This window comes from Littorina saxatilis, linkage group LG9, assembly GCF_037325665.1.
Source record: "Littorina saxatilis isolate snail1 linkage group LG9, US_GU_Lsax_2.0, whole genome shotgun sequence".
Taxonomy (NCBI): Eukaryota; Metazoa; Mollusca; class Gastropoda; order Littorinimorpha; family Littorinidae; genus Littorina; species Littorina saxatilis.
In genome coordinates this window covers 22,781,283-22,803,873 of record NC_090253.1, presented here as the reverse complement: position 1 = coordinate 22,803,873, position 22,591 = coordinate 22,781,283, and the positions used below count along the sequence as shown (strand labels likewise).

The 22,591-nt window shown below is 40.3% G+C and overlaps 1 protein-coding gene across 1 annotated transcript; it reads left to right on the top strand.

Annotated features, from left to right (window-relative positions):
- Nucleotides 1-5,679: 5,679 nt before the first annotated feature.
- Nucleotides 5,680-19,883, top strand: LOC138975619 (F-box only protein 21-like). The gene is made up of 12 exons (XM_070348350.1): nt 5,680-6,032; nt 7,701-7,946; nt 9,563-9,687; nt 10,502-10,657; nt 10,900-11,036; nt 12,030-12,163; nt 12,989-13,130; nt 15,300-15,479; nt 15,889-15,990; nt 17,651-17,721; nt 18,978-19,135; nt 19,682-19,883. Exons 1-12 carry the CDS (start codon nt 5,863-5,865, stop codon nt 19,855-19,857), a joined length of 1,797 nt encoding a protein of 598 aa, XP_070204451.1. The 5' UTR covers nt 5,680-5,862; the 3' UTR covers nt 19,858-19,883.
- The last annotated feature ends 2,708 nt before the right edge of the window (nt 19,884-22,591 follow it).

Genomic DNA, 22,591 nt, shown 5'->3' with positions numbered 1-22,591 from the left:
GTGTGTGTGTGTGTGAATACGAATACGAATAAACTTTATTGTCATGAAACGTAGTGTTTATAAGACACGGGAAGATAAATAACCAAATGATTACATTGTTTCTTTTTTTTGGAAGCAATTATATACAAATTCTCCCAATTTAGTTTGTACTTTGTCTACTTGCAAAAGTTGACTTGGTACATCATATGAATATATAGGTAGATTAATTTCACTCATGAAAGATTTTCGTAATTGGTTGTTTTCTATGCAGTTATCCAGAAAATGTATTTCATCTTCTATTACTCCACATGTTTCACATAATCTATTTTCCCTGGGTGTATTGCTGTATCTACCAGTTTCAATTTTCAGGTCGTGGGCACTTATTCTCAGTTTACACAACGATTGTTTATATTTTCTTTGTTTTATGCATAACAGATATGGTTCCGTTTTATAATTTGTTACTATTTTTTGATAAAAATTTAACTTTGGTGAACTTCTTATTTGACCTTTCCAGAATTGTATATATTGGAGTTCCAATTTTTGACATATAACATATTTTAACCTTTTGACATTAAAAGTGGATTGATTTTTCCACACATGATCTAATCCAATGACTTGTAACAATTGTTTTACAAATGATATCCATGGATATGTTTCACTGCCTTTGGTGTACATAAGATTATATATTTTGTTCAGATGAGATGTTTTTGGAAGATCCAATATGTGTAACCAGTACGCAATGATATTACATATTATTGTAATGCTAACTGGGAATCTTCCTAATTCTCCTAGTACTGGTACTACCATAGTTTTCTTATGTACCCCAAGAATTTGTTTACAGAATTTTGAATGAACTTTTTCATGTTGATATTACAAGTCATGCATTCTTTAAACATTTTTGATAAATCTAATAGTTCATTTGTATTAATCTGGTGTGGAAACCAGATTTCTGCACCATATGTTGATATTGGTGAAATCAAACTATCATACAATTGTAACATAACTTTTATGTTGATATCAGTTTTACGGAACGTTCGACGTAAAGCATGAAGTGCTTTGTTTGCTTGTTTGCTCAGATGATCTTGTGCTCTATTTAGATTGCCGTTTTTATGTAGTACAACTCCCAAATATTTATATTCTTCAGCTGTTTGAATAATGTCTTCTCCACAATGAAAATATATTGGCACCTTTGGATCTATTTTTGAAAATACTATTACTTTGGTTTTGTATCTGTTGATCTGTAATCCCCATTTTTGGCAATATTCATATAAGTAATCTAGTTTCCGCTGTAGGCCTTTCTTTGTATATGAAAACATAACTAAATCATCAGCATATAAAAGACATGAAATTCGATCATTAGAATGAGTTTCAATTTTGGGGGAATCATTATCCAATACAATACAATACAATACAATACAATAACTTTATTAATCTCTAAAAGAGAAATTACATTGCTGAGCGTTTTGTGTAATATCATTTATGAATATGTTGAATAAGGTTGGGCTTAATGTATTGCCCTGATGTACTCCTTTTTTCACAATTAGTTCCCTACTGTATCCATCAGAGGATTTTACACAAACTGTGGCATCAGAATACATATTGTTGATAATGTGAAAACATTTTCCTGTTATTCCTATTCGATTTAATTTTACTAGCAATGCATCATGCCATACATTATCAAATGCTTTTTGAAAGTCAACAAAACACCCATACAACCTACCATTTCTTAATTTTAGGGCTTGATCTACAAGTTTCTTAATAATGAATATTTGATCTGTTGTTCTATTGTTTTGTCTGAAACCAGCTTGCTCTGGAATCAATTTATTTTCCCTTTCTAAAAATGCGTTTATTCTTATATTGATGATAGTGCTGAAAACTTTCCCCAGTGTACTAGCTAATGTTATTCCACGATAATTGTTTGTATCTGTTGGACAACCGCCTTTGTATAATGGAATATTTACACCATTCTTCCAATTTGTTGGATATACGCCTGTCATAAATACGATATTAAATATTTTGTGTATAAGTGTTATCAAATTTGGAAGACTCGCTTTAATCATTTCATTAGTGATTCCATCTTTTCCTGGAGATTTTTTATTCTTTTGATGATAACATGCATCTTTAATTTCTTTGTCTGAAATTGTTCTATCCAATATTGATAAAGAATTGTAGGGACACATTTTTATATCGTTTAGTTCCTGATTTATCTTTTCTCTCTGTTCTTGCATCACCTGGGTTTCTGTCCCAATTAGTTTTTCAAGATGAGACATCCATTTTGAAGTATTTATATGGTGAGTTTTAGTATTTCTCTCACCCATTGTTTGTAAATCCTTTAAGATTTTCCATGCAGTGTTTGGATCTTTATTAAAATCATCATTTAATTTATTTACCAATACATCTTTAAATTTACGTTTCTTTGACTTTATCAAACTATTGTAAATTTTGCGTTTTGCAAAGTATTTTTGTTGTAAATACTTATTAAATGGTTGTCTATTTAAAGCGTTAAGTATTGATTTTATATCTTTTTTGTATTTATGTATTTTTGTATTGTGTGTGTTTGTGTGTGTGTGTGTGAGTGTGTGTGTGTGTGCTGCGTGTGTCTGTAATGTCTGTCCGGCTGTGCGCTGAGTTGGATGTTTTTATACACTGAGTCACTGAAGACGGTTAGTGAATGGGTCTACATGAAAGAGACGAATTAACCAGCGGCAACTGAACATCGTAGCCGGCCGGCAGCCGGCCGGCGGCAGCACACACACAAATCAGTAATATACAGAGAATTGAAAATAAAGGAAAGAAGAAGAATTAGAAAAACATTGAAAGAAAAACATGTCCGTGTTGTGTGGGACAGTGTAAGCCATGCGCTGCGGGTGTAAGGGAAGCAACTCTATTTTTGGGTAACGTTGTTGCAACCCATCTCGTCATCGGCGCTTTTCCAGAAATGATCTGCGCTTTGTTGGAATTCCAACAATGGCCGCCATTGTAGGAATTCCAACTTTGCGCTACGCGATTCTAGAAATGTACCGGGCGCATAGTGAGAATTCTGCTCTTTCTTAGAATGCGATGTAAAATGATACAAGTCATGATGGCCTATGATGATCCTTGTGTTTTAAAGTGATCAATGCTTAGTCTTGAAAAAGCAGATGCATTGTATAACGCACCAAACCAACCGAATTACAAAAAGCAAAACACTTTTGATAACTTCGGCGGGCTGTAACAACACAGCTCGACCAAAACGCACCAATTTTACGTAATTTTCAACGTTTCAGATCTTACATTTTACAACAACAAAAACACAACAAGAGTGTTCCGATATAACTTTTCACTGGTAACTATCGATTGTAATATTTTTTTACTCAGTCTTAACTGATTGTATATTAAACCAGAGATCTGTAAACTCACACAGTCTCTCTGGGCTGCAGAGACAGCATTACGTCCCTTTACTGAGTAGGCTCTTGTCACTGCATGGTAATCTAGGCTCAGTCTTGAAACGTAATGTGCAAGTCTGTGCGCTATACTGATGTGATTGATTGTTGCAAAATGTTGATTTCAGCCTGTTGTAACAAACTAACACTCTACTCTGAGAAAAAAAATCATTGTGTTCAAAATAGATCGAGACAGCAGCAACTAGCTAGCTGCATGCGCTGAGTGAGTGTCACTGAGAGAATTGTTACACAGTGTACCCCCACACCCCCAATTCAAGACTTCCCCTGTATAAGACCTTGCTTTTTCATATACCTTATTCATATGGCAATCCGTTTGTAAAGAAATTACGTTTTTTCCTGTTGATCTAAATAATGAATTATTTAACTAAATAATTCATTATATAGCTAAATAATTCATTATTTAACTAAATAATTCATTATTTACACAAAAGTAAAAAGTGTGATTGTTGTAATTAAAGAAATCTTTTATTTACTAAACAATTCATTATTTAATAAAAAAAATCCATTATTTACTATATAATGCATTATATACTATAGAATGCATTGTATACTATAGAATGCATTGTATACTATAGAATGCATTCTATAATATAGAATGCATTCTATAATATAGAATGCATTGTATACTATAGAATGCATTCTATAATATAGAATGCATTCTATAATATAGAATGCATTCTATAATATAGAATGCATTCTATAATATAGAATGCATTCTATAACGTTACGAAACTACTCTCTGTGTCTCTGTCTCTCTATGTTTCTCTCTCTCTCTCTCTCCCTCTCTCTCTCCCTCTCTCTCTCTCTTTCTCTCTATTCAATTAAACTGTGTCAGTGTCTCTGTCTCTCTCTGTCTCTCTCTGTCTCTCTCTGTCTCTGTCTCTCTCTGTTTCTCTCTGTCTCTGTCTCTCTCTGTCTCTGTCTGTCTGTCTGTCTCTCTCCCTCTCTCTCTCTCCTTTTCTCTCTCTCTGTTTCTGTCTCTCTCTGTCTCTCTGTGTGGCTCTCTCTCTCTCTCTCTGTCTCTCTGTCTCTCTGTGTCTCTGTGTCTCTCTCTCTCTCCCTCTCTCTCTCTCTCTCCCTCTCTCTCTCTCCGTTTCTCTCTCTCTGTTTCTGTCTCTCTCTGTCTCTCTGTGTGTCTATCTCTGTGTCTCTCTGTGTCTCTGTCTCTCTCTGTTTCTCTCTCCCTCTCTCTCTCTCTCTTCCTCTCTCTCTCTCTCTCTCTCTCCCTCTCTCTCTCTCCCTCTCTCTCTCTCTCTCTCTCTCTCTCTCTCTCTCTCTCTCTCTCTCTCTCTCTCTCTCTCTCTCTCTCTCTCTCTCTCTCTCTCTCTCTCTCTCTCTGTTACTGTATTGTATACTATAGAATGCATTGTATACTATAGAATGCATTCTATAATATAGAATGCATTCTATAATATAGAATGCATTCTATAGTATACAATGCATTCTATAGTATATAATGCATTATATAGTAAATAATGGATTTTTTGAGTCACTTGAGAAAAAGTGACTCTATGTAATCGGTCAGTATTAGTCTGTCCGGCCGGCCGTCCGGCCGGCCGTCCGTAGACACCACCTTAACGTTGGACTTTTCTCGGAAACTATCAAAGCGATCGGGCTCATATTTTGTTTAGTCGTGACCTCCAATGACCTCTACACTTTAACGATGGTTTCGTTGACCTTTGACCTTTTTCAAGGTCACAGGTCAGCGTCAAAGGAAAAATTAGACATTTTATATCTTTGACAAAGTTCATCGGATGTGATTGAAACTTTGTAGGATTATTCTTTACATCAAAGTATTTACATCTGTAGCCTTTTACGAACGTTATCAGAAAAACAAGGGAGATAACTAGCCTTTTCTGTTCGGCAACACACAACTTAACGTTGGGCTTTTCTCGGAAACTATAAAAGTGACCGGGCTCAAATTTTATGTGAACGTGACTCATTGTGTTGTGAATAGCAATTTCTTCCTGTCCATCTGATGCCTCATATAATATTCAGAACTGCGAAAGTGACTCGATCGAGCGTTTGCTCTTCATGTTTTATTAAATAATGAATTGTTTAGTAAATAAAAGATTTCTTTAATTACAACAATCACACTTTTTACTTTTGTGTAAATAATGAATTATTTAGTTAAATAATGAATTATTTAGCTATATAATGAATTATTTAGTTAAATAATTCATTATTTAGATCAACAGGAAAAAACGTAATTTCTTTACAAACGGATTGCCATATATTCATGACCAGGTATACTTTTTTTGTGCCAGTCGAAGGGTTGCCATTTCTAGAACGAGGCAGCTCGTTTCCGGAAATGCGGCGCTTTGTTGGAAATGAGGTTTCGGGAAATCCCGATTATTCCAACTCTGCCCCGGATTCTTACTTTGCGCCCAACAGCGTTATCGGTAGTACTCTCCCTTGGTTCAAAAAAACATAAACAAACATGGCGTCGAAAGCAAACACTTTGCTGTGTTTACCTCCAGAGATCTTGATACGGATTCTGTCTTCAGAAGTACTGCAAGATGTTGACGTGTGCAACGCTTCTAAGGCGTGCGAAAGCCTCTGCCAAATCTGCTGCTGCAATGAAATCTGGAAGGCAAAGTTTCAACGAAGGTAAGGGTTGATTTTGAGATCCAACCAATGCCAGTTTCAAACTTTCAGGCACTGCTATTACAATACATAGTTTTGCAGAAGGGGTCGAAGTCGACCAAAGGTGGGTGCAGTTGTAGGTGCACTTCCTGCGGGCGTTTTTCCTGTATACAGGCAATGCATCTGGGTGCAGTTCTTGTGGGAAAACAGATCACACTCATGGGTAACACTCATGCCGTATGCGAGACTGGCGTAAACGACTGAGTCAGTGAGTGTAAATTTCACTTTGAGTTTGACTGATGAGACTGCTATGCCGCATTGATCAAAGGCATACTACTTGACTATCCAGCAGAAGATAGTATTAAACAGATGACAGCACAGCGATACCGCTGCGTGCACTGCTGGTAGAGTGGTCATATCATTGTGGTATAACACATTACATTGTACGTATATATGCCACGTTAATTGACAGTCTTCAAGTTCAACGCTGCTGCATCAGTGCATGTTGCTATTGTTCATTCATCGTGACAAAAGTAAAAGAGCCATCTGTTTTACACCTTGGATTGAACGTATGTGTGGGAACGTTTCTGGTAAAAACTTTATTTGTGAAGGTAAGCTCGAGCAAAGTGTCTGTCATGTGACCTCCCACGAAATCCCAGCAAACCACCAGGAAATGCACCTGGGTACAGGAAAAACACCTTCAGAAAATGCACCCACTTTTGGTCGACATAGACCCCTTCTGCATTAGTTCTACTTACTTACTGTAAAGCCTCAAATTAAGTGGGTGAAGTTGACACACAAAGTCCACTTCACGAAGCTGCCTGCACGAAGCTTTTGCACTGACTTTTTGGTAAAAAGCCTTTGCTCAGTCGACTTTGGACTCATGCAATTAAGCCACGGCAGCCTTTACTGATAAATTGTGAGTTATTAAGTTTGATAATAGTTAATAGTGACATGAAGAGGGCGCCAATATATATCATATCACTATCACACTAACAATGCAATAATGATAGCAGACGCATGCATGCATCATTACCAGCAAGGACTATAATTTACATTGGAAAATCCGCAGTTATTGATTCCTTTGTAAAATTTTGTAAGACTAAAGTGAATAAAACCATCAAGTCACTGTGTGAGTGTTACTGACAATGATGAATCCTGCAGTGTGACACTATTTATACAGTCGAACCTGCCCATTACGACCACAAGGAAGAATCCCCAACGATGTTCTTTCCTGCATAATTTACTTTCCCATAAGGCCTAAAAAAAAAATAGGTGTGGTTACGGTAACCCGACCTACCCTATTTTTAGGGGCCGACCCTATAACTTTTTATTACATTTGTCAAAAAAACCCACAAAAACCAAGAAAACGAGTGCAGAAAACGCAATGAAAGCGAAAGCGCCCGAGTCGCACACTTATTTCCCTGTCAAGTAGGTTTAATTTGTACACATTAGAAAAAAAAAAAGAAAAAAAAAAGTGATTGCCTACCTTCCTACCCTATTTTTTTGGGCTATGTTACCGTAACCACACCTATTTTTTTTTTTTGGCCTAAGGACCACCTGTCTAAAAGGACCACTTTTGGTTGGTCCCGTGGGTGGTCATTTTTAATAGATTTAATGGGTTGAACTGTAGTTTGTCTGGACTAATGTGATTCCAATGATTTGTGATGTACTTATTTTTATCATGTTTAGGTGGCAGTCAGGACTGAGCACTGACAAGGCTTCTCTGCCTCCAGGAGGATGGTTGGAACTCTTCAAGGTTCGCAAGACGATCTTTCAACAGGTGCAGAAGCTAGTGAAAACCTTGGCAGCAAAGAACTACCATCGTGAGGAAGTGTCCAACGAGTCGTTCCACGATTTTCTGCAACTGGGGGAGCTTCATGAACGGGGGCTGGCCTTCGTGCTTGAGGACCTGCATGACATTTTGGAGTGTGACAGGTATGCAATACAGTGGAACCCCCCTTTTAAGACCTCAAACAATCTGAGAAACTCAGGCCTTAACAAAGGATGGAGTCTTGAAATGGAAGTAAAATGACAGAGATTATATGAACAGAAAATCTTAGATAACCAGGTCTTAAAGTCTTATGTTGGGGGGGGGGGGGTCATCTTAAAAGGGGGGTTCCACTGTAACTACCAGCAGTTTGTTGTTTGGGGGTGGGGAGAGCTCAGTCAGAAGCACTGGTTTTGAAAATGAAACTGGTTTGTCGCAATTGGTTTGGGTTTGACTTTGAAGTCAGCTAGGTTTGATGAGGGATTTTATATATATCCCAGAGTCAACTTTGTGCAAATTCTCCTTGGTGTCACAACACCCCTGTCGAGTACAGGCATATGCACCATTAACGATGACATGTTCATAGTTAAAAGTCTCAGGGCTTGGAAAACACAAGGTGACAAACACACGCATGGAAAAAAGGGTTGCGCCGTAGTGTGGTTCTCAGGCTCATAGGTAACGTAGACCTGGATTGAACATTTGTAAAGGTCCAAATGTCTGGGCTTTGATGGCCAGAAGACCTCCTACATGTCAACACTATCGGATGGTCAATCAGGTAGGGGTCAGACCATCGCGTCAGATCAGAAAAGTATGCGTCAGTGACTGAAGACCAATTTTTAGAGAACAACACTGGCGCCATACTGTTGGCATCTCGCTTCCCCAGGGAGAAAGCAACCCAAATTTCCATGAGGGTAACTTCACAGGTTTATATATAATGAAATTATCTTGTCAAAAGAAGTGATGGTATACAACGATACCTGTGGGTGGACTGGGTGGCCGAGTGGTAACGCACTTGCGCTCGGAAGCGAGAGGTTGCGAGTTCGACCCTGGGTCAGGGTGTTAGCAATTTTCTCCCCCCTTTCCTAACCTAGGTGGTGGGTTCAAGTGCTAGTCTTTCGGATGAGACGAAAAACCGAGGTCCCTTCGTGTACACTACATTGGGGTGTGCACGTTAAAGATCCCCCGATTGACAAAAGGGTCTTTCCTGGCAAAATTGTATAGGCATAGATCTATAAAAATGTCCACCAAAATACCCGTGTGACTTGGAATAATAGGCTGTGAAAAGTAGGATATGCGCCGAAATGGCTGCGATCTGCTGGCCGATGTGAATGCAGGATGTATTGTGTAAAAAAAAATTCCATATCACACGGCATAAATAAATCCCTGCGCCTTGAATATGTGCGCGATATAAATTACATAAAATAAAAATAAAAAAATAAAAAAATAAATCCCTGCGCTTAGAACTGTACCCACGGAATACGCGCGATATAAGCCTCATATTGATTGATTGATATTGTGAGGTCCCTCCGTTGGGGGACACCTCAAGATAAAGGATGTTTTCTTCTGTCCTTTTGTCTGGTTTTTTTTTACTGACAAATTGAACAAATAGTGTTGCAGAGCAAAAATACCTATCCTGCAAAATTGACAATTCCTGGAATTTAGCGTGGTGAAAACACACAGACAGAATTGATTGTTTCTTGCATAGAGATTAGACAATTTCAAAATAGAAGTAACTGAGTAAGTTTGTTGAACTATGTCTCACCAGTGTGACTTTTGTTTTCAGGTATAAACGCTTGACAGACAAATACTACAGCAAAAAGGCAGTCTACTTCTTGAACCATCGACGGCTAGAAGAAGAATGGACATCTTTTCTCAGTCTTTCACAGGAACAACAGTCTATGGAGAAAGGTAATCAACTCTCACAGCTCTGTATGAGATAATTGTGCAGTAGCGCCCCCCCCCCCCCCCCCCCCCCCCCACTACTATCGTGGTAGCTTGGTGGTGGATGTCTTGCTTGGTGGAGAAAGTTAATCAGCCTTTGCTTTGGCTCATTAAAGTTAATCAAAGAATTTACGGAAGGATGGTTGTCGAAGAATATTCTGTTTGAGTGCATGGGCCTGGTACATGTAGTTGGCAATGAGGGTAGACGTAAGCAACACTTTAAGTAAGCTTCCATACTTCGTGTGGCTGCCTATGTGATGGGGCTTAAAGATCACTTCCGTCGAACCTGGCATAGTGACCACCTCCTGATAACGACCTCTTGTCTAAAGGATCCCAGACAATTCTTTTCTCTCTATAATTCACCTGTCTATTATGACCGTTTTTGGTCGTACGTGTCACTGGATGAGTTTTATGGACAGGTTTGACTGCAGTGATGGGCACAGGGATACAACAGTGGTGTAAGATGGAAGAAAATGGAAGAAATAGCAACACAAAATTAAAATTCAACTGGAAGAAATATCCAAGGTATTCCAAGAAAAGCAAACAAACATTTGTCAAAAAGAACGTGAAGTTAACGGAGGTATGCATGCACAGTGGAAACCCCGTTTAAGACCTCCTCTTGTTAAGACCCTGATTTTTCAGACGTCCTGTTCATTGCGTCTGTAAATTTACCCCCATTTTATTTTTAAGACCTGATTTTCGCAGATTTTTGGAAGTCTTAAAAAAGGGGGGGGGGGGTCCACTGCATACATGTTTTTAGTTGACCAGTTTCATGTTTCAGGTGCTGTGATGGTGTCAGACTGGATGCGGCCCTTACAGCGAGTGTCACTGTCAGGCGTCAGTCGTCAGCTGGACGACATTGCTGACCAGGTCCGTGCCGCGCTCAAGCTGAAGTCAACAGACCATCCTGCTTGTTTCAAAGATAACTCTCACACTGGTATGACAATTGTCTTGTCGATTATTCTGTTGTGTTGGGGATTAATTTGATGTTGAAATAACAAGTGATAGAAAAAAAGACCTATACATAGTTGAGGTGAAAACTATAATGCAAATAGTCTGTGTGGGTTTAATCAGCAGACTACTGCTTTTCGCTTTTCACTCGGAGGCTAGCTGTAATTGTGTTTGAAACATCGATCATTCAAACCTTCGCTCTGTAATTTTTGCAATGTTGTGTTGCAGGTTTTGTTGAGAATCTGTGGACAGTGGATCAGTGCAGAGAGGTGCTGCTGACTCTCAACAGTGTGCTGTTTGAACAGCTAGGCTTCAAGGGTAACCATGCAAACTACTACCTGCCTGAAAACTCCTTCATTGATGAGGTTTGTTTTTGTTGCTCTGTGTGTGTGGGTGGGTGGGGGGGGGGGGGGGTAAGGTATGTGAGTGCATGGATTTGACAGTCTCAACAGTGTGCCGTTTGAACAGTTAGGCTTCAAGGACAACCATGCTAACTACTATACCTGCCTGAAAACTCCTTCATTGATGAGGTTTGTTTTTGTTGCTGTGTGTGTGTGGGGGGGGGGGGGGTAAGGTATGTGAGTGCATGGATTTGACAGTCTCAACAGTGTGCTGTTTGAACAGCTAGGCTTCAAGGACAACCATGCAAACTACTATACCTGCCTGAAAACTCCTTCATTGATGAGGTACGCTTTTGTTATTGTGCTTTGTTTGTGTGTGTGGATGAGTGACTGCATGGGTGGATGGTTTGCTGGTTGATATGATGAATTGAGGATAGGTGAGTGTGTGTGTGTGTGTGTGTGTGTGTGTGTGTGTGTGTGAGAGAAAGTAGTTGTTTGATGTGATTATTAATTATTTCATCCTCTTTCTCTTCTTTCTTTTTCAGTCTTCTTTCCTTCTTTTCTTTCTTTCTTTGTTATAACATTTCTTTGTTTCTCTCTTTCTCCTCTTTTTGTACTTTTACTGGGCACTCAGGGATGTTGCTAGCTAGCATTTATTTTCTATGACAAATTTGCCAAAATGGCGGCAACACTTCTGGTAATATTTGGACGTTTTAGGCAACCCTCTGCATCCCCCTCCCCCACCGCAAACAAAAGTTTGGCAGGTTTGCAGAAATGACATCTAAGTTTTGGGCAATTTGTCAGAAGTGACAGAGTTTTGCCGACTGCCAATGCCAAATGACATCCCTGAGTGTTCCTACATCATCTTGCAGTCAAACAATAAAGAAAACACCACAGAAACTAGTATGTCGGTTTTTCTTGACAAATATTTCATCAGTTTTACTTTACTTTTTGGGGGTGACTTGCCATTATTATCAACTCATCTGGCAGTTTATAAAGAATTTGTCTCTGTCTCAGGTTCTGGAACAGAAGAAGGGAATCCCGATAACTATGAGCATTGTGTACGCCTCAGTGGCTCGAAGGCTGGGTGTCGTCGTAGAGGCAGTCAACTTTCCAAAGCACTTTCTCCTCAGGTGGAAAGAACACCCCATGTAAGCATACTCTGTGTGTGTTTGTGTGGTTGCATGCGTGCGAGCGTGTGTGTGTGTGTGTGTGCTGTTTATGTGTATTGTTTGTATTATTTTAAAATTTGACAGGAGAAGTCGTTTTGATGGAAAGGGGGGGGGGGGGGGCAAAGGGTGTTACAGTCAAGCCTGTCTGTCGTGACCACCCAAGGGACCGTCCAAAAGTTATAAAGGAAAGGTGAATTTGAAATGGAAAAAAATATACTCTCATGAGATCCTTAGGACGGGCGCAGTGGCGTGGTGGTAAGACGTCGGCCTCCTAATCGGGAGGTCGTGAGTTCGAATCCCGGTCGCTGCCGCCTGGTGGGTTCAGAGTGGAGATTTTTCCGATCTCCCAGGTCAACTTATGTGCAGACCTGCTAGTGACTTAACCCCCTTCGTGTGTACATGCAAGCACAAGACCAAGTGCGCACGGAAAAGATCCTGTAATCCATGTCAGAGTTCGGTGGGTTATAGAAACAAGAAAATACGCAGCATACCTCCCCCGAAATCGGCGTATGCTGCCTGAATGGCGGGGTAAAAACGGTCATACACGTACAACTCCACTTGTGCTTAAAACATGAGTGAACGTGGGAGTCTAAGCCCATGAACAAAGAAGAAGAAGAAGAAGAATGAGATCCTTAGAGTGGCCGTAATTGGCAGGTGGTTCCTATCAAGAGGTGGTCGCCATGACTACACATGTAAAAGTCCACTTGCACAAAAAAATGAGTGTATGTGGGAGTTGTAGCTCATGAACACAGACGAAGAAGAAGAATAGAAGGCCTCTTCAACCCTCTCTGCTGTCTTTTCCAGGGCTACGGGGGTTGACCAGTACACGTTTGTGGACGCTTTCAACAACGGCAAGTTCCACAGCCACAAGAGCTGCCGGTCTGAGCTGCTGGATTTCAGTGATGTGTTTGGAGAAGACATTTTCTATCCCACAACCCTGGCTAAGGTTGGCACATTTATGTTTGTTGCTGAACTATATACTGTTAGACCTTCCCTTCTTTGAGGACATTTTGTAAATCTCATCAGACTTATTTTAGCTTCATAAGAGTATTTTTTGTTTTGTTTGTTTGCTTAACGCCCAGCCGACCACGAAGGGCCATATCAGGGCGGTGCTGCTTTGACATATAACGTGCGCCACACACAAGACAGAAGTCGCAGCACAGGCTTCATGTCTCACCCAGTCACATTATTCTGACACTGGACCAACCAGTCCTAGCACTAACCCCATAATGCCAGACGCCAGGCGGAGCAGCCACTAGATTGCCAATTTTAAAGTCTTAGGTATGACCCGGCCGGGGTTCGAACCCATGACCTCCCGATCACGGGGCGGACGCCTTACCACTAGGCCAACCGTGCCGGTCATAAGAGTATCCTTTCACTTTAAACACACACATATATATATATATATATATATATATGGGGTTTGTGTGGGGTGGGGTGGGGGGGGGGGGTGTAGAGAGTAGAACAGAGTGAGGGTAAAGAAGGATATGAGGAAGGGATGTCTTTCTTAAACCAACAGGTGCTGTGGAGAGTTTACCTAATATCACCAGCTTGGCTGCTAATCCTACACAAAGGGGGAATTTTATGCTGAATTAATTTCATAATTGACTCTTGCATCAATCTGAGAAATTCATTCAGGGAAAAAACTCTCACTCTGCATGGGAAGCAGCCAAGGTTGTTGATTTGTAGTACAGTGGAACCTCTCCATCAAGACCTAAAAAAAATCTGATAAAATCAGGTCTGAAAAAATGGAGGGGAAGTCTTACAATGGACGTAAACTTACAGACGTTACGAACAACAAATCTTAGCAAGCAGGGTCTTAATTAAATGAGGAGAAGTCTTAAATCGGGGGTAAACTTACAGACGTTATGAACAACAAATCTGAGCAAGCAGGGTCTTAATTAGATGTGGAGAAGTCTTAAATCGGGGGTAAACTTACAGACGTTACGAACAACAAATCTGAGCAAGCAGGGTCCTAATTAGATGAGGAGAAGTCTTAAATCGGGGGTAAACTTACAGACGTTACGAACAACAAATCTGAGCAAGCAGGGTCTTAATTAGATGAGGAGAAGTCTTAAATCGGGGGTAAACTTACAGACGTTACGAACAACAAATCTGAGCAAGCAGGGTCTTAATTAGATGAGGAGAAGTCTTAAATCGGGGGTAAACTTACAGACGTTACGAACAACAAATCTGAGCAAGCAGGGTCTTAATTAGATGAGGAGAAGTCTTAAATCGGGGGTAAACTTACAGACGTTACGAACAACAAATCTGAGCAAGCAGGGTCTTAATTAAATGAAGAGAAGTCTTAAATCGGGGGTCTTGAAAGGGAGGTTGTGTTTTTAAGTGGAAGGATGCTCTTATCTCAAGCTAAAGCTTGAAATCTTAAATTAAATTAAATTAAATTAAATCTTAAAGATCTGAGATCATTTACGTGATTGTTTACATGGGAAGCACAGTCTTTGTTCAAATCAGGGATCAGAATCGGACCATAATTTGCATTAATGAGATACAAATCGACTAAGCAAACAGAGAGGTCTTTTTTTGACCTTCACTTCCAAAATGACATTTCTGACGTCAAAAGTGAAATAATTTCAAAAGTGGCGTCACTAAATGATTCAGTCACTTCTTATGTTTTTTGTCTCGGAGAAATAACAAAGACTTTCCAGAATTAAGTTTGTATGGCTGACTTTTCATATCAGCAGTGGAAAGTTTCTTGTAAGGTCACCGCGAGGCTGTGCATGTATCGGTGTCGTATCTCATTAAGTAGGTCACTTGATTGTTTCATCATAAAGTCAAAGTGAAAATTGATTGGTCAGCCAATTTCACTCTTGTCGAGGCTCAGGGGGTTAATCCCCCGTAAACCCAAAAGATGCCATTGCAATGGGTCACTCGCAGGAAAAGCCATTGGTCATGTCAGAGTTTAGTTACCAGATGACCTACACCTGGCCTAAATGAGAAATAATTTGTCTTTTTTGGGGTGGTTACGGTAATTCTCAATTTTTGATTAACAGTAAATTTACTGCATACGACGTCTCACCGTTTATGCTGCATTTTAAAGGGCACCGTGGAAAACACCTGTTTTCATCTTACCTTGCCTTCATTGTTCATGCAGCTCTTTGAGCGCAGTGCTCGAAACCTTGTGAGCATTGCTCGGGCCTTTGCGGACTCTGACGACCACATACGACTCCTGCGTGACGGTGTGGCCCTGTATCTGGCAATCTCGCCCCACGACAGGGACATGAAAATGCTGCAGACTCGCATCTTCATACATCTCAGGATCAACTTGAAAGACGTGAGTGATAGTTTTGTTGGCTGAGAGAGAAGTGGGGGGGGGGGGGGGTGGGGGGGTGGGGGATGGGGGGGTGGGGGGTGAGTATGAGATTGTGTGCACTGAAGTGTATGGGGTATATGTATTGTAGTAGAGTCAGTCTATCTTTGTGTGTGTGTGTGTGTGTGTGTTTGTATTTGTGTTTTCATGTGTTTGCACCTGTTTGTGTGTTTGCATCTGTGTGAGAATCTCTATGCCTTCCTCTGTCAGCCTGTATTTCTGTCAGTTTAAAAATGTGTCCTTTTTATCGGGAGGTGTGTCAGTTTGTGCAACTGACTCTGTGAGTGTGTGCTTTGGTTCTTGTGTTGAACGTGGTTCTTGTGTTGAAAGTGGACATCAGTTTTGTCAATGTCCATTTTGTTTTGTTCCTCAGGTGATAGAATACCTGCAGACCCTGCCACCCCGGGAAGGAATCCCAAGTCTGATACATGAGTGTGAAAAACAACTGTTGATGAATCAGACCCCACCAGAAGAGGTTAGCATTCTTTCTGAATATTTTGTGTTTTGATCAGTTTGTGTCATATAGCATTGATTTTAGCTCGGAGAGGGGAATATGCTTTCTCTGTGTGAATGGATGGACCATGCAGTCGTATTTGGGGTGTGATGCACATTTTATTTTCTCCTGAATTTTGTCTGCTGATCAGTTTGTGTATCTTCAACTGTATGTCGTTCAGAGAGAGGAGTATTCTTTGACACATTGATGGGGCGGCGGTGTGAACCGTGGATGTGCTTTGTACGTTTCAACTGCAAAAATGCTGACTTTCAGCAAGAGAACTTCTTTTCAGAAGTCTCTCTCCTGACAGAATATGACAGGAATTCAGTTTCTTCTTCTGCTGCGTTCGTGGGCTGAAACTCCCACGTACACTCGTGGTTTTTTTGCACGGGTGGAATTTTACGTGTATGACCGTTTTTTACCCCGCCATTTAGGCATCCATACGCCGTTTTCGGAGGAAGCATGCTGGGTATTTTCGTGTTTCTATAACCCACCGAACTCTGACATGGATTACAGGATCTTTTTCGTGCGCACTTGGTCTTGTGCTTGCGTGTACACACGGGGGGGTGTTCGGACACCGAGGAGAGTCTGCACACAAAGTTGACTCTGAGAAATAAATCTCTCGCCGAACGTGGGGACGAACTCACGCTGACAGCGGCCTGCTGGATACAAATCCAGCGCGCTACCGACTGAGCTACATCCCCGCCCTACAGGAATTCAGTGATGGCTTTCATTCTTCTGTACAGTGGTACAGTGGAACCCCCACTTTCAAGATCTCAAAAAACCCGAGAAAATCAGGTCATAAAAAGGACAGGGAGTCTTATAATGAGGGTACATTAGCAGATATTATTAACAGAAAATCAGAAAAATCAATGTCTTAATAAATTGGGTTAAGTCTTAAATGTTGGGGTCTTAAAGGAAGTGTTCCACTGTACCTGCGTTGAGAGGGCCCCCTTTGGACCAGACAAAAGTGTGGCCTTTCGCGACAGGTATCTTTGGGTTCATTTTATAGACAAAAAGGCTGAAAAAAGATGCATGGGTGAAACTTTTCCGCCTTAGGGTGGAAATCCGCCAAATGAAATTGGTCAAATAAGGAATTCCTTTTTTTTCTTCTTTTTTTTTTCGCCGGCGATCCGATCCGTATTTTCTCTAACACAGTGACCGGACATCGCTGAGTCTTTGTTTCACTGAGCGCGCGAATTATCGGACTACAGCTTGGCATTTGTTACCATTGTTTACTGTGCAAATTTGTGTGTTTGAGATACCAGGAGAGGCCTACTTTTACCCTTAAAAAGCCTGATTTTTCGTTTTTGTTGCCCCTGCACCCGGGCCTGGGCGGCCCCTGGACCCCGGCCTGATTTTCCTTATTTTCAATTCTGATCAGTTTCACCCATGAAGATGTCCTGTTATGGGAGGTGTCCTTTAATCAGAGGGACCTGACATCACAAATACATGTACCAATGTAAATAATGTATGTATTCTTTTAAGTAAGCTGATCAGCTTGGTGTATGGGAAGAAAGTGCATTGCGTGATTGGAGGCACCATAATAAAGCATTTGTTAACAAGAATTATCAAGGCTTTTGGTTGAGATCTATGTGTGGTGTGTTTTGTGGCACATGTTGTATCTCTTTTTCACTTTCAGCCAACCCCCAAACACAGGGCAGACTTTACCATGGTCAAGTTTTCAGTGGGAATGGTCATGAAACATAAAAGGTATCTTTCTTTCTTTCTTTCTTACTTCCTTCCTTTCTTTCTTTCTTTTTTTCTTTCTTTCTTTCTTAGTCAGAAGAAGACAAATTGGAGCATATAATATAATCTTAAAAAATGAAATGTTAAAGGGAAACAAGTATGAAGAATGTATGAGTATAGTGGCTTCCCTTTTTTGACTCACATGCGAAGCAAAAGTGAGTCTATGTACTCACCCGAGTCGTCCGTCCGGCCGTCCGGAAAACTTTAACGTTGGATATTTCTTGGACACTATTCAGTGTATTAGTACCAAATTTGGCAAGATGGTGTATGATGACAAGGCCCCAAAAAACATACATAGCATCTTGACCTTGCTTCAAGGTCAAGGTCGCAGGGGCCATAAATGTTGTCTAAAAAACAGCTATTTTTCACATTTTCCCATTTTCTCTGAAGTTTTTGAGATTGAATACCTCACCTATATATGATATATAGGGCAAAGTAAGCCCCATCTTTTGATACCAGTTTGGTTTACCTTGCTTCAAGGTCAAGGTCACAGGAGCTCTTCAAAGTTGGATTGTATACATATTTTGAAGTGACCTTGACCCTGAACTATGGAAGATAACTGTTTCAAACTTAAAAATTATGTGGGGCACATGTTATGCTTTCATCATGAGACACATTTGGTCACATATGATCAAGGTCAAGGTCACTTTGACCCTTATGAAATGTGACCAAAATAAGGTAGTGAACCACTAAAAGTGACCATATCTCATGGTAGAAAGGGCCAATAAGCACCATTGTACTTCCTATGTCTTGAATTAACAGCTTTGTGTTGCATGGCCTTGGATGACCTTGACCGTGGGTCAAGGTCACATGTATTTTGGTAGGAAAAATGTGTAAAGCAGTTCTTAGTGTATGATGTCATTGCTAGGTTTAGTAAGGTCATGTAAAGGTCAAGGTCAAGCATGTGAGTCGTATGGGCTTTGCCCTTCTTGTTTTAATTGTTTTAAATAATATATGCAGATTATATGTATATGTACAGGGAATTATGCATAATCCACAGTAAGGAGTATGGCAATCAAATATATTGTACAGGAGTATATACCTCTGCTGGTAGAGCTTCAACAATTTAAGAAAGACAATTTACAGGCATGAACAGAAAATAAAAATAAAAATAAAAAGAAGAATAGGATATTGGAAGGGGAGTATTAATAGGATGGAATAGAGGAGGGGGGGGGGGGAGGGGTTCCAATGTATCTCATCTTGTGTCATACATTTTTCAGATACGACTACATGTGTGTGATCTACGGTTGGGACTTTGAATGCCAGGCATCGTCAGAGTGGATCTTGCAGATGGGAGTAAACAGACTGGAAAACAAACATCGCCAGCCCTTCTACAATGTGCTGGTCCCTGACGGCAGTAATCGCTATGCTGCTGAAGGTGTGTTTGTGTTGGGGGGCATGGTTAAGGGTTGAAGGGGTAGAGTACACTGGGATAGAGTACACAAACATGACACATGCATGCATGTGCGCACACACCAATGCACGCATACAAATACACGCATGCACACACACACACACACACACACACACACACACACACACACACACACACACACACACACACACACACACACACACACATTAACTTTTGGATTGTTCAGACCTCCAACAAAGAAGAGAGTTCATCTTGCTGCCTTTCTGTACTCATCATCCTTCTCCAGCCCTTTCTCCCACTCACCCTAACGCCCTCATCCCCTTTATTTTCACCCTTTTAATTCAGTCATACATTTTCCTCAACACACAGTACAGCCTCAAATTAATTGGACAAAGTCGACTTCGGAAAGTCCACACTACAAAGCTCGCTGCATAAAGCTTTGGCATTGAATTTTGCTGAAAAGTCTTTGCGAAATCAACTTCGTGCTCAGTTAAGGAATATTATAACTCCTTCACAGTAGTCACCACCTAGTTGTCTTTCTTGTTTCAGAAAACCTGCTGTACACTCGCGATGTGTGCACCATCGGCCATGCAGAGGTGGGCAAGTTCTTCGAGGAGTACACGGGGCGCCATTACATCCCCAATCCCTACAAAGCCAAGGAATACCCTGATGATACACCCGTGACGAAAACGCTGATCGACAATTTCTTCACTTCGGGAGAATAGTGTGATGCTTGCCGAAGGGATGGAAAGGGGGGGGGGGGGGGGGTGGGTTGAGGGGGGGGGTGGGTTGAGGGGGGGTGGGGGGCTGGGGTGGAGGGTGGTGGTTGTGTCAGTGCTTCATAATGCATAACGATTTTATCTGTGTGTGTGTTAGTGTGTTCACGCGCACAGATGATAATTTTAGAAGTGACAAGGATACTCATGGACAATATCCGTGCATAAAGATAAGGAAACGCATATGGAGAATATTTTGGTATTGGGGATAGTAGTTGCAGGCCAATGTTGCGGGGTATAAGGTGTGAGGGGGAGGGGGATTTGGCGGGGGGGGGGGGAGGGGTGGTGGTTGGGTTCAAGGGGATTGCTTAGCTACAGAACTTATGTGAATCTTGCTATGGTGTCCATCTGTGCATTTTACTCTCTGAAAGGCCAAAAAGAAAAATATGTCTGTTTCCGGTAACATCGCTGAAAAAAATAGGGTCGGTCGGTCGTTTTTATTTTTATTTTTATTTTTTTCTTACGTTTTGTTAATGTCTTTTTACGTGTTTTTAAAAAAAAAAATTTAAACGCTTCCTTAGTTTACTTACAATTATTTAGCACATGTTTTTGACCTAGATATATTGAAAGTAAATAAAGTACACTTGACTTCGTATATTTATTTTTTATTTTTTTTGGTGCGAAAAGCGAAAAAAATTTTTAGGGTCGGCGCTTAAAAATAGGGTCGGTCGGGTTACCGGAAACAGACATATTTTTCTTTTTGGTCTAATGGTTGATTGGCTTTTTTTACATGCATAATATGCAATTGTTTGTCTAATTATTTTGATCTTTTGTTCACTGTGTAGGTGCATTTTTTTGGGTAGAAGGTGATTTAATTGGGTTTTGTTTCTGTGTTGATGGTTGTGTGTGTGTGTGTGTGTGTGTGTGTGTGTACATGTGCGTGTGTACGGAAATAGTGAAATGTATATTTTTAATGTTTGAAACTAGTCTTGTTCACATGAACTGTAAGTATATGTAATCCATAGAGCCTTTTTGCATGGTACTGCTTGCTAACACAAGGCTGTGCTGATGTAACCTTTGCATTTATAACTCACTATATGTAATGTGCATAATATTTGTGAGGAATTTTGGCATGTAAATATTGTAATCGACTGTTGATGCTATCATTTGGCGCCGAAATCAGACTTTCAGTAAATGTTTTTGTACAGTTATAATTCGTGAGAGTTGTAACAGAAGCAGCCTTTCTCTGTGGAAGGAGAAACAGGTTTATGCATGTGTGAAACAATTAGAGGTGTCTGGTTCATGTATTTATTTATTTATCCTGTTCCACATTTTATTGCTTGAGAATTCGGTTGATATGATATGTTTTGCACATAATTTGTGAATGTGCACATGTGTGCTCGTGCATGTCTGTGGATGTGAAAGAGAGAGGGTGAGACAAGAAGAGAGACATAGAGAAAGTGAGAGAGAGAAAGAGAAAGAGAGGGAGAAAGAGAGAGAGAGAGGGAGCGTGAGTATTTGTGTGCGTACATTCATGTGAGTGTGTGTGTGGGGGTGCATGTGTGTGTGTGTGTGAGAGAGAGTGTGTGTGTGAGAGAGAGATAGAGGGAGGAGAGAGAGTATTTGTGTGCATGCATGCATGCGTGTGTGTGTGTGTGTGTGTGTGTGTGTGTTGTGTGTGTGTGTGTGTGTGTGTGTGTGTGTGTGTGTGTGTGTGTGTGTGTGTGTGTGAGAGAGAGAGAGAGAGAGAGAGAGAAATTGTAACCTCTATATTATTAAGATCCTAGAGATTTTACTATACATGTATCACAATTTCCCAGTTTGTTTGCAAAACCAGTGTCCCTTATTATTACTCACTTTTTACAGTCAGTATAATTATGCACATATTAGTACAACTCGATAGTATGAGCAGTAGGTAAATGTATTTGTCTGAGCAAGATCAAGGGTTGAGGGTATCATATTAATTAACTCGTCGCGATATAACCTTCGTGGTTGAAAACGACGTTAAACACCAAATAAAGAAAAGAAAGATATTAATTAACTGCAAATAATGATTAGAAAACTGTAGTGAATGGAATAGATGCAAAGGGCTGTGGTTCTGGCTTGGGTTTGTGGAATAATTAGTGGAATTAGCCAGTAGCCAAGGAGAGAACATTCATAGAGTTAGTGGTGCATAAGCAGTCTGTTTCATGTGTTATACAAAAAAGTTCAGGTTGTAACTTTAAGTAGCTTAATGCAGGGTTCTTTTGGAATTTCCTTGGCTTTTTTACTCCAGATAAGAGACTACTAGTGTGTTGTTTAAAAGAGTGTTGTTAATGAAATAAAAAGGAAAAGACCAGAAACTTCGCTTGTTGTCAGTTACCCGGGTATGTACATTTTTATGTGTGTGTGTGTGTGTGGGTGTGTACCGGCTATTTGTGCATGTATTCTTGCATGCATGTTTGTGTTTGTTCATGCATGTTTGTGTTTGTTCATGCATTTTTGTGTTTGTTCATGCATTTTTGTGCTTGTTCATGCATTTTTGTGTTTGTTCATGCATGTTTGTGTTTGTTCATGCATTTTTGTGCTTGTTCATGCATTTTTGTGTTTGTTCATGCATTTTTGTGTTTGTTCATGCATTTTTGTGTTTGTTCATGCATTTTTGTGTTTGTTCATGCATTTTTGTTTTTGTTCATGCATTTTTGTGTTTGTTCATGCATGTTTGTGTTTGTTCATGCATGTTTGTGTTTGTTCATGCATTTTT